Here is a 13,356-nt window from a genome sequence, read left to right as displayed (position 1 = left end):
GCTAATACCATGTCTTATTCAGAAGGGACAGCCTTAAAGATTGGAGAGAAAACCTGTGCTGCTGTCACTGACTAATTTTAAAAAGACAGGCAGTCTGTTAGGATTTCTTTTAACACTTTATCTGTTCCAAATTCATACATGGCCCTAACATTGTCATATCTGAACAATTTACACTTTTTTTCATGTATCAGCCACAGACCGGAGCTGAGGCATAAGAGATGGTAGCCACCTTGCCATGGTATTCCTATACCACATGTCAAGGCCATCTATAAGTAAGGCAAGAAGGATTCAGGCAGGTGCTGAACAGTCAGCCTAACCTCAGCCCATGGTAAAATTAAGGGGTAAACCCTCCTGGAAGCAATGTCCAAGCACGTGAAAGACCGGAGGGTGGCTAGGAATAGATTTACCAAGGGCAAATCGTGATGGACCAAGCTGAGAGTCTGCTGGATGAGGTGAAAACAGGAGAGGCATCTGCTGATTTTGACAGTGATCCATAGCATCCTTGCAACCATACTGCTGAGATATAATGGGATAGGTGGACTACAAATTTGGTAGATAACTGGAAGGTCCAAGAGGCTTGACCGAAATGGTCAGCAATTCCAAGTACAGCTGGTGGCTGGTTACTAGCAGTGTTCCCCAGGGGATAACTCTGGGGCCAATACTGCTAAAGATCTTCACTAATGATCTGAACAATAGAATGATGTGAACCCTCAGCAAGGTTGTCAGTGACATTACATTAGGGAAATTTGTCCACGTACTGCAGGGCTGCCTTTCAGAAGGACCTTAGCAGGCTGGAGAAATGTGCTGCCAAGAATGTCATGAGGTTCAGTGATGACAAATGGAAATTCCTGCACCTGACATGGAATAACCCCATGCATCAGTCCAGACTGGGCACACACTGGATAAGCAGAAGCTTTGCAGAAAAAGCCTTGGCATCCTAGTAGACAGCAGGTTAAATATGAGTCAGCTGCTTGCCTTGCAGTGACAGAGGCTGCACACTGAGCTGCATTAGGAAGAATGTGGCAGCAGGTTGAGGGAGATGAATACTCCCCTTCTTTCAGCTCCTGTGAACCTGCATCTGGAGTACTGTGTCCAGTTTTGAGCCCCCTCCAGCAGAAGAGAATGATGAACAAACTAGGAGTTCAGTGAAGGGTGACCATGATGGTTAAGGTGCTGGTCCAAAACAGCCACTGTGAGGCTAAGGGAACCAGATTTGTTTAGTCTGGAAAGAAGACTAAAAGGGGTTCTAATAATCATCTCCAGCTATCTAAAAGGGGCTACAGGGATGATGGAGCCAGTCTCTTCTTGGATGTGCACAGCAAAAATACAAGGGGCAAAAAACACAAGTTGCAGCAAGGGACATTTCAGTAAGCTCTAAAGAAAAACTGATCACGATGAGGGTGGTCAAACACTGGGACAAGTTATCCAAAAGCTTGTGGAATTGCTCCAGTTGGAAATATTCAAAACTTGACCAGAGAAGGCCCTAAGTAACCTGAATTAACTTCAAGGGCAGTCCTGCACTGAGCAGAGTTTTGGATGAGATGATCCACAGAGTGGCCTTGTAACCAAAATTATTCTGTTAATCTATGATTGATACTAAGCTGCCACAATGCCTATATGTCTGCTGTCCTTCCTAAAAGGGTATTGACATCACTATCCATATGGACAGATAAGGTTTAAAAGTTTGATTTTTGTCTGTTATGAAGGCAATGTGGATGTGTGGAACCAGATTTCAGCAAGACACTCAGCACCAGACTATGCTGATGACAGGCCACATTAAGAATCATCTGTATGTAGACAAACTATAAAGCTTAGATCCTCAGAGATGTTAACATAACTCTCTCACTGAAGGGACTTGCCCACATTATGCAGGGAATGTGTGCAGAGACTTCTGAGCCACTGACCATCCTCCCCTGGATGTCAAGCACAAATCTGCATCTCCTTGAGCCTCCTGCCAAAGGCATGCAAACCGGTGCCAATTCTGCTAAAATTTCTAACTCTTGTGCTCTTTTTGGCAGCTAAAGAGATGTACTCATGAAAGGGGCCTGCACTTGTTCGCTTGCCCCTGTTCATATTTTGTGCATCAGCAAGGAATGGAACTGCAGTGTGGTTGGAGTATCGAGTGTCAAGTGGGGATCCAGAGCTCAGTTCTAGTTTGACTCTCATCCCTTTCATGTGTGGCTTACAGTTTTTAACAAAGATGTTGTGCTGCTGTTTTAATTTTGACTCTTGGCTTTAAAAAAATTCCTCGTATAGAGCATGGAATTTCTGAGAGACTTATGAATGTACTGAAACCTATCTCCCCAGGATACATGCCCCACTAGCAGAAAGGTGTGTGCCAGGGCTGTGTCAGGTAGAGTAGCGGTACTGTACAAGCAGTCAAAGATTCAGAGCAGTGCTGTAGCTGACTGAAGCTATGGTGTGGTTGACCTTGAGTTGGAAAATGCAGTCCCAAACATATGACAAAGTCACATCTCCCACTGGTTAAATCACCTAAATGCACTGACACTGATGAAATTATTCTTCTCCATACCAAATGTTAACCAAACCCTGTGGCTTTTAGACTTCAACCCACATGGTTGATGGTTTTCACTATTCCACTGCACATGCTTAATGATACCACAATAAGCACTTTGTTAAATACACCTGAAAGCTTTGGGAGCTGTCCAAGTCTTTCTCATGGGAGCTGCAGAGAAGATGCTGCAATTTGGATTTACTACAGAATCACAATGCCAAGACAAACCTCCTCAATACAGGAACTATTATTTTAGAGGAATGAGAGATCAGAATTTCAGTGGGATTATAACTGTCCGCATGAAACAAGGTTCACAATATATAGGGTTATTATAGACTAGCAAACCAATTATCAGCTGTGGTATGGGTCAAGTAGTAAAAGCAGGCCAAACTATCAGTGTCATAAATGGACATAGCTTCATTGAAATCAGTGGAATTGAACAGCTTATTCCAGTGATAAATAATATGCTGCAAGTTTCACTAGCATTTTAAAGAAGGGTTTAATAAGAAAAGCTTTCACTGCAGTGACCGACAATAATGTCACATAAAGCATGAGGGAAAATCTCATTTGTCACAGAGGGGGAAGAGTACGGATATAGATCTGAATTAGACTGTGAAATGAATGAATGTGTGTAGTTTGCATGCAACAGGCAACTTGGTTCCGAACTAAAGAAGGGTGGAAGAAATACCCTGTTTTTTACGCACAGGGAATACTTTAAATTAGCAGCTATTTGAGAAGGTATTCCATATACTTGGAATATTCACATTTGCCATGAATGAACAGGCATTCAGCATTTGTGATGCCTGCACTCCCTCCCTGTCTGGTATACTGAAACTTGCTGGCAGCCATCCCAGGACCTTTCAAGGAAGAGTACATGGACATTTGCAGTAATTTATTTGCCACTGTTTGCAAACCCCTGAGAAATTACATTCCCGAGTTAAAATTTTAACTTCTTGCTAGACCATTGTAAGTAGTGACAATTAAAAACTATTGTTAAGGACATGGCAAAACTTGCCTGATCTTGGAAACCTGTTTGGCAATAGCAGAAACATTCCATGAAGACTTGTGGTCTCATCTCGCTACTTTCCTAGAGAGCAGTGTGGCTATGCCAGCAAGTGTTTATTTATTTAACTTGTAAAGCTGTCATTGCAGACAGATGTTATTGCAAGAATGACCCACCTGATTAATTTCTTCTGATAGCCAAAGGCTTCTTGCATACCATTTCCAAAAAAGAAAATGAGCTCAGAGGCATGTGTAGTCTTGTTAATTACCAGAATGTATCAATCTACATGTGTACAAAAAAACCCCCAAACCCAAAACCCATTCCTTTTCAAAGATGACCCCTTTCTGTAGGTACCATCCCCTAGACATTTGGATCTACTTCTATGATGAGAAACAGTGAACTTTTTCTTCCTCCTTTCTTCATTTGTACACAAGCCAATTCACAGGCAGAGGTCTTTTTAAAATTATAAAGCCTTTTTCAATAGGATGTAAAACTTTAGAGTGAACAACAAAAGATAAATGCAAACAAGCATGTGGGAAAAGCTAATGTTTAACTGATGATTGGAACTGTTTACAACAGTATCTCTGAGGAGCTCTTCTAATATTATCAAGCAGATACATTGATGCTTTCAAAAATTTAAACTGTAGGATGACGAGGTGTCCTTCAAACACATCTGGAAGCTTCTTATTATTCTTTTAGAGAGAAACCTATTTGTGTAGAAGTTCAACATAATTGTAGAGTATGGCTGTTTTCTTTTTTATATCTACCTGTGTTCTTGCTAAGAACAGTATTAAATAACCCAATAACCAGTGATATCCTTTTAGAGATGTTTTATATTTGTAATAGCTAAATTATTATGACACTACAACATATTACAGCAATGCAAAAGGAATTCTTTTAAAGGATATACTTTATTTGGTATGACCTGCTTTTTTTCCTAAGAGTCTAGGATAAGCTTAAGGCTGAATATTCATACTTTCAGAGTTTCTAAAATGCAGCAATGGCTAGCAAACTTTTTTGAGTATATTTACAACTGCTGCAAAGGTTATTTGAAACATCTACTTGTCATATTTCCATGTAGGAGGTGTACACTGCAGTTTATACTTTATACAAGGCCTCTCATTTAAGGATTTTGAAAATGTGAACGCGTGTCTTCCCCCTTCTGTTCTGCCCTTTTCTGCCAGTCCGGGTTTCACTGCAATTCTATAGTTAACTTTTACTGGAGTGGTTAACAGCAAACCTCACTAAACCTATGTAGAATTAAATTTCAAACTTTGTGTGGTTATTAGTGAGACACACCTCATACCAGTATCTCACTTCAATAGTGAAAATAGAAATGCATTTAACTCAATGAGTTGCATCAGTGTTGTTGAGGTGTGAGATCAGATTTTGTAGATGGAATGGAGTTATCATACATATAGATTTAATTGAACACACTCTTCATCTTTAAGGTTCTTGCAGGAGGTATCCAGGGAGGGATTGATCTGTATAAATGTATATTGATGTGTATAAATACATGATGGGAGGGAGTAAAGAAGGTGGAGCCAGAGTCTTTGTTGAAAGGACAAGAGGTACTGGACTCAAATTGTAACATAGGAAAACCTACTTAAACATTAAAAAAAAAAAACAACTTTTTTTTTGTTTGTCCAGGACGTGGTCAAACACAGGTTGTCCAGAGAGGTTGTGCAGTCTCCATCCTTGGAGATATTCAAAACCTGACTGGACATGGTCCCAAGCAACCTGCTGTTGGTGACCCTGCCTTGAGCAGGGGGGTTGGACTAGACAAACTCCTGAGAAGCCTTCCCACTTCATCTATTCTGTGATTCTGTGAGTTTCAGCTATGCTATAATACTGTACTTCTTATTTCCTTGACCCCGATCCTTATCTTTGTAGATTATTGATTGTCAAATTAAGAAAACATACCATTTAAATATCATTTATCACATATCCCTGTTATCAGAATTGGTATTCAGCAACACTGCCTCTTAAGCTCAATTTTGTGGCACAATTTGGTATGGGCAAAGAGTTGGATAGGAGCGAAATCATTAGTGATTCATTTATACCATTTATATGACATGTTCTGAAAATGCTGTGAAAGATAGGCAGAGATTACATCAAATTGTTCTTATCTGCCTCAGGGCTGTTCTAACTAAGGATAAAAAATAAAACCCAAGCTGGAAGCAGAAACAGATATATATCTGAAATAAATGATGATATAATCTATTGCTCTCTTCACTACAAGGTCATCCCAGTGCCTCTAAACATTCTTCAGAGATCCACAGAGTCTGTGTTTAAAACCCACCAAGCATTTCTAATTTAAGTACTTGTTAAAGTTATTCCCTACTCCTGACATCATCCAAGAACAAGCCTTTAATCTTGTCAGAAGTTTAGGACTAAATAAAAATTCTTAACTGAATTTTTTTAAGGATTTGATTGTGGTGAGGTACTTTTGTCCAGAGGGCTGCTAACAGTCAGGGAATTTGGCCTTTAGTTTGAAGACAAAAGAAAAACTGTTATAAAACTTTTTTTCTTATTCCTGTAACCAGAACAACAAAAAAATCCTATTAAAATAAATCAAGTGTTAAAATAATAATGGGAAAACTCTTTATGTTTTTTTATAGTGTTTTGTTACACAAGAAGCTGAATTACATTTACACGAAATGGAGAAACCTTTATGCATCTGAATTTTCTAAGCACTACCAGATCAGACTGATACCTCTAGCCTACATGATCAGCATCAATAAAGAAGCAAATGCTATTTTATATATATGTGGTCATTTAAATATATGGGGTACTAGGCCAAGTATGATCTGAGAGTCAAATCAAAACTGGAAAGCAGAACCAGTACAGGATCCAGGTTTCTAATCAGCTTCTATTAAAATCAAAACAGACCCTTTATTTCTTTTGTATACATGTCTATTGGTGCCTAATCCAGCCTGGGAATAAGGGGGACACAGATCACATTTCACAGACCCCTAAATGAGATCAAACTGATCTCAGAAGTGACGCAGTGGCAGTTAGGTGATGTTTTTCACAAAACACGGGCTGTTGTGGTTGCCTGAAATTTCTGATGTGCCAAAAGGGAACAAAGAAAAGGGGTTCAGTTTTCACTGAGTGGGTGCTCAGGGCTTTATCGCAGATGCCTTTGAAGTGCTGAGCCCAAAACCAGAGACGGCCAACATATCTTGGAAACTGTATGCCAAGTTGGCTGCGCATTTGCTAATACATTGTATGTGCCTGAGGTTATTCTCCTGCACAAAGGTCAACAGCCATGGGACAGCCCACATCCCTACCATTTATCTCTTACTCTGCAAGACAAGGTGGCCACATGTAAACTACCCACCAGGAATGGCAGCTGGCCTCTGACAACTCCTGGTTCACGCCCAGCAATGACCTGGGAGAAAGACACTTGGCTTAGGCCAAAACTAAGCAGAGACCAGGCTGACAATTTAGCAATATGGTGATTGGATTTCAGGGCCTGGGAACACTCCTTGACACTATTTGCCATCATACAGATGCAGCCTATATATCCTTTTTAAAATCAAAGCCTCATCATTTGATAGCAAGTAAGTTACAAACACAGAATTAAAATCCTCTCTCTCATGCTTAACATAGGGGGGATGGGATTTGAGATGCAAATAAATGGTAGATTGCACAGAATCAGAACTATGATTTGGGCATTACGATTTTAAAGTTATAAAGAAGAATGCACATGAATACATAAGTTGGAAATGGAAGACAATATGAGCAAGACAACTCAAATAAAATATTTCACTTCAGATCTTCTGTGAAAACTACAGCAATTGTCATCCTGGAGAACCCCAACACACCTCCTAGATCTGTACTTGCACACAAAGGGCAATTTTATCAGGCCCTTCAGTGCATGGTTACCCCAGAGCATGACTGTCTCTTTTAAAAGTGTTTCTTTATCATTATGGGTTTGTACTGCTAACTTAACATCCCTTTGCTTTACCATTTGGTGGATTATTTGAACTAACAGAAGGAAACAAGAAACATAACCCAGAAATATGTGCTTTGCTCAGTTACAGACAATGATGTTAAACCATAATAATGTTCCCCACCAACATAATGAAAAAGTGAGATGTTCACATCCTAAAAAACCAGCTGCACATACAGGTGTCTGCACCAGATGCTTCCCTAAGCACAATGTGATAAAAGTGATTATTCCTCACTCAACAGAGAACAATCCCTAAGCAGGGTATTTAAAGGAGGATGATAGTGCAGGTAATTAGGAGCCCCATGCCTTACACACAAAGCAAGGGCTTTAAGAGAGTGAAGCTGAGAACCATCTGTCCTTTACACATGGGCCTATGTTTTTATTTGTGAATTCATCATGACGATGGGCAGTTTTCAGTCTGATTTCTCAGGCGAGATTCTACTCAGTCAGAAAATGGTTAAGGATTAAATGACTTATCCCTGGTTTTAATAGGTGGTACCTTGCCCTGTGACTCCAACAGGAACACGGGCACCAGAATCTAATACCTGACCAATGGACATTTCTATGAGGAGTGAAGGAATATCCTGGTCTTGCCCCCAAGTATGTATATAGTGTCTTTTCCTACCTTTGGACTTCCTGTCATGGTAGCTCCTGCCTCGATAATGGTGGCCACTGTCTGTGTACAAATTCTCAAGATCTTCTTGCCAGGAGTCCGGGTTAAAGTGTTTGAGCAGATCCTCCACTGTGTCAAATGCAGCAATGGTCTGATCCAGTGCTTCCGCTGTGAGCGTAGGGTCAGTCACTGATGGAGAGGGATAGGATACCCCCTAAGAGTGACATACATCTCAGTGTACTTGGAATAAGTTACAGCACCACTTAGAACAACTGAAAACAGTTACTGAGAAACTTGTCTCATTATTGACTGAAACAGCTACTTTGGGCCATCTTTTGAAGTCCTTAGCTGGGCCAGGCTTTGTTATGCCTGTGTTTTCTTTTTGAAAGGAGAAGAAACACCAAGGACTTCCCAAGCAAATCCTGGAGGAGGTGCAGGGAGTGGAAGCACTGCCACTGCTGGACTGTCAACATGCACACCCACTCCTCAAAGGGGATGATGGTGTGCACATATACAAGGTTGTAATGGAAATGTCTTTTGAAATGACTGTGATGGGCATGACCATAGAACAGAGGTGCCTTGTAGTGCTGGGCTGGTGCCTTCACAGTTCTGCCAGCTCTGCTGGTAAATCCATAATAGGCAGATCAGAAACCACAGCAGAGAAAGACAAAGGCAACAAGTCCACTAGAGTGTCTTTCTTTCCCTGTCAATTTGGACAACAAATTTGGCTTGGTTAAAGACTTGAAAAGATGGCCATTTATTCTCAGGAATTCAATGTATTGTGAAACACCGATAAATGCCAATTGTCCCGCTCTTTTACCAAAAATACAAGTTACTAAGCAAACAAGAAAAAATGTGATATTTGGATCTCAGCAAGGTAACAATGAATATTGGGATTACTGACATAGTGATATCCTCACAGTTATATCATAATATCAAAGGGAATATTATTTCCCACCAGGAAGGGCCAGGTACCATTCTCTGAGCGTATATGGTTCCCACTGAACTTGTGGCACAACTGGACTTTGACAGAAAGATTGTAAAAATTTCATTTTTACTGGAGAGGACTTTAAACATTTTTAATAATAATTATTTAGAATCACAATTTTTCCCTTGTCCAAGCACAAAGGCTAATATTATGTGTAAAATATGTGCAAGAAAAACTATTAATGCAGATCTGTTACTTTATAAAGGACCACAATCAAAATACCTGATTTTGTCCAATGAGAAGCATAATATAGCACAAGAGTTGTTTGGATTTTGGTCTTAGAATTTAAAACATTGGAGGAAAAACCCTAGAAATCCTCTTTTCTCATGAAACCCAGCTCTGAAGTAATGTAGCAGAAATATGCCATTTAAAATTAATGGCTCCCCAAAATAATTTTTTTGCCTCATCTCCCAAGTAACTGCATATGTTAAACTATTAATCTTTGGATTAACTTCACTTGGTTGGGTAGTAATGGGAAGGTCAACTGATTTGAGTAAAGTTACTCACTTGTTTGCAGGATTGTGTCCTTCAATGCTTACCAAAATAGTTTTAAAGCATATATGTCTTCTAAAATAAAACAGTTGTCTTTAACAGTAAGTTATATCACAAAAGTAACAATCCTTGATATTTTACTGCATATGTTTGCTGAAAGTATTAACGGTCCAAATTATTCAAAACAAGAAAGAGGAGAAATAGAAAACATTACAATAGTGCGGTGAAGAAAGCATAGCTGTGCTTCATTGCTTATAATGAACAGCACAAGAAGCTTCAGAGGGTGCACTTGTAACTGCAATGCCTCTACAATGCAGTGCTAAATGAGACAAAGTGCAGATGGCTGTAAAAATTCATGACCCACTAAAAGAGAAGGCGTACCTCAAAGCATCTCTCCTGACTTCTAAGTGGCTTGGTATAGAGACCATCAGAGAGGTGGGAGCGGCAGGAGTTGAAAAGCTCACACCAGCAAAATGAACACAGCATTGTTATCTAAAACAATGCTGCAGGACAGACTGTGCTGCGGGTGGGTATTGTGCAGTGTGCTAACACAGTCTTCGAGGTTACAAAAGAAAAATGCACCCAAATGCTACTTGCTTACTGAGGAGTCATCTGTGACTGCAGCCCAACAGGGAAATGTCAGTCCCCAACTGCCTTTCAAAAGTGAGGGAGATGGTGCAAGGATGCTGAAGAAACATCAGCATAAAAATCAGGCCATAGGTGTGTGGCTTAGATGATGCAAAATTTTTCTTCATGTGTTCAACTGTGCATTTCATTACAGAACTACAGGTCAGGTTGTGAATTTGCGGGGCATTTCAAACTCATACAAGCAGCAGGGATTCCCCATTTTCTTTTCATATAAAAGTTCCTACTCAAGAGATTTGTGCAACCTCGTTCACACACAGAAGAAAGCTTAACTTTTTCTCAGTGACAGCCAAGTCAGGAGGAATTATTTCAACAGCTCAGATAACCTGCTGGCAGGGACATCATGTGACAGGCCCAAAAGCAACTTCAAAGCCTGCCAACCCAACTGCTTCTCTTTTGACCTGCCAGGAACAAGGCGCTAGCTTTGGAAGATCTTGCGCTTGTCGTAATCTGGCTTCTGAGATTGCATCCAAAGAGAGGGCAAGAGGAAGAGTGAAATGCAAGAAGCAATGAAGAGCAAAGATCTTCCATGTTATGTACCTCTTCTACGTTTCTTAAAAGCTCTGAACGCATTTTTCATTTCATGGGATACAAAGTATCTTTTTTTTGTCAGTGCTCTTACCCTTAATTTCTGTTCCCCTGTTCTTTTCTATTTTCTAGCTGTATTGTGAAGCTGACAGGGAGTTCAATGTGCATCACAGTTGTCTGTTGGTCATAACATTACTTCACAACTAATGGAAACTAACCTAATAAGGTGTGAATTTTGTTTCCTTTTTTTCTGGGTTTGTCATGCTGGGTTAAGGGCAGAAGTATTGGTCTTTGCTTTCTGAGAAAAAAAACCCCAAAATATGATTCTGTGATATGACCTCAGCCACGGAAGAAAGAATTTGCTCACTCTCAAATTTTCATTCTGAGTTGTAATGTATCCAGATCCTAAAATGAATCTTTGGGTTGCCTGTGGGTTTGAGGGGCAAAACTTAGATCTGCCATGTTAACTGAGTATCAGCAGAACTGAGTATCAGTATGCCAGCTTGTCGGCAACTGACAGGTCTGAGTTTGTCCTTCCGTCCCTCAGGACCATAGCAGGATCCCTGAACCTTTCTCTCCTGAAGAATTTGAATGTCCTCAGACTTTTTCCTTGGTGCCTTTGGGAAAAATTACTCAACCTCTCCACCTTATTTTCCCTCAGGATAAGAGAGGGCTAGTGGGTGCAATGCATGCCCGGTGGAAGAAGGTATGTTTTATTAGACAGGGGATAGTATGGCAAAACCCAATGAAACTGGGGTTCTCCTTCTGGTTTAGCTGTAGGTCTCCATGTGACCTTGGGCATCAGCTTGCTACCTGTAATATTTGTACTGAACTTCCCTACCTGTAACACATTAACAACAACTTTTCAGAAACAAATAGATGTGAAAGATAAATAAACTTTTTTTTTCAGTACAAAAAGAATACTGGATTATTGTTTGGTGTATTGTGTATCTTAAAATGTTAAGGAGGATAACTAACATGGCGTTTACCACATACTAGATCTCATTTTCATAGTTACCTGATGAGGGAGCCCTAGGCTTACACTTTTAAACATCAGCCTACCATATTTTTAAACAAAATATTCTATCACATAGATTTTTTTTTTTGCAACACCATATTAGAATGAAAAATGAGTTTATGTCTTTCAGTAAAACAGTGTTTTAGCATCTCCTGCTTGGCACATCCAGTGGATTTCAGCCCTGCTAACATTACTACTCAGGACTTCCAGCACAATTAGTTCAAGGCTACCAATGCATTGTATCATGAAGGAAAAGTGTCATTTGCAAACTCAGAGGCAAACACGAGTGAGATTGGCTTAACTTCTTCCAATTTTGGCAATACAGAATTTTCTCTCACTGCCTGGCTTGGACACTAATCAGTAGAATTTACGTGTATTTTATTTACTGCTCCTCCACTGGCAACTCCTGGTAGCTACTTTAACAAATACGCCATCACTGAACCCTCTTCCATGAATGCTCCAAAGACTGGTCTCAAGTCTGCTTTGAGCACTTGTCCTCATCTCATGTGTTTTAAGAGTTTACAAGAGCTGTGGCATGGTGCTGACCAGCCAGCAGAGTGCACAGAAGAGGACTGCCCATATTACAAATTCTGATGCTACATTGCCACTCCCCAGCATTTAACTTGGGAAATGAAAGAGGGGACGGATTTTTGGCCAATGATACAAATCAAATATAATGAAGAGAAAAATTGAATTTTATACTGGATTACTTGTTTTCCTTATTTTTTTTCCCTGTCACATTTCACTGCTGAATATGGAGACTTCAGAGAGAAGATTTTATTACAAACACTTAAAAAAAATCTCAGTATTGATAATGAAAAGCTAGATCCATTTTCCTGCCAGCCTGTTTTAAGTATAGTCTTCTATTTATGTCAAGATATTTTACAACTGAAGATTGTAAGGAGTTTATATCTTGTATTTTCATCTTGGCAGGATGAGTTTGAAAGGAAGAAAAGTTTCCCAATGGCTATCTCATGTGGTTACAACAGCTGATGGCATATCCTGAAACTTTTATCCTTAAAAACACACTGGTTGACTCCAGTATGGGTTGGATAAACACTTATTTCATCCTCTGCCAAAGGTGAATATATGGTTCCTCTGTGCAGGTGCCATTTCAGTGAGTTGGATTCAAGCCATCCTATCAACCCATCCATGGGCAAAATAGTAACAAATTACTTACTGAGACAGAGCTTGTGACTGACTCCCAGTTGGTTTCTGAGGCTGCATGTTGGAAATCATCCTAAGGAGAAAAACCCACAGTAAAAATCATCATTAAGGCAATGTCCTAAATTAACTGCAGAATCTAAAGTATGTTTCAGCATTCAACATCTGTCACCTTTTTCAACCCTCTTTAATGCAAGAGGTCATTGCCATGTGTCATTCCTAAATAATACTACTTCCATTCAGGTTCCTCCATTTTCATTGTTTATAAACTAGCTCCTTGTGAGCTTGCTGGGGCAAGAATAGGTATTATTATTATTTGTAATATGATATACACTGCTTTGCATAGCAGGACCTAATCTGGTCAAGGCCATTACATTTATCTTCCAACATAAACATTAAACACCAATTCTGTATGTCTACAATTGGAGTATT

The 13,356-nt window shown here is 39.8% G+C and overlaps 1 protein-coding gene across 5 annotated transcripts in view; it reads right to left on the bottom strand.

Moving 5' to 3' along the window:
* PDGFD (platelet derived growth factor D) overlaps window positions 1–13,356 on the bottom strand; it is a 148,314-nt gene that overhangs the window by 22,010 nt on the left and 112,948 nt on the right. For 4 of the 5 annotated variants that reach the window (XM_069808300.1, XM_069808299.1, XM_069808302.1 and 1 more), the window contains 2 exons: window positions 12,941–13,000; window positions 8,102–8,303 (listed from right to left, as the gene is read on the bottom strand). In XM_069808300.1, coding sequence (XP_069664401.1) covers window positions 8,102–8,303; window positions 12,941–13,000 — 262 coding nt within the window. The remainder of the gene's footprint in view (window positions 1–8,101; window positions 8,304–12,940; window positions 13,001–13,356) is intronic. The other variant, XM_069808303.1, reaches the window with a different exon arrangement.

This window comes from Haliaeetus albicilla, chromosome 20, assembly GCF_947461875.1.
Source record: "Haliaeetus albicilla chromosome 20, bHalAlb1.1, whole genome shotgun sequence".
Lineage (NCBI taxonomy): Eukaryota > Metazoa > Chordata > Aves > Accipitriformes > Accipitridae > Haliaeetus > Haliaeetus albicilla.
This window is presented reverse-complemented; position numbering and strand designations above follow the sequence as displayed.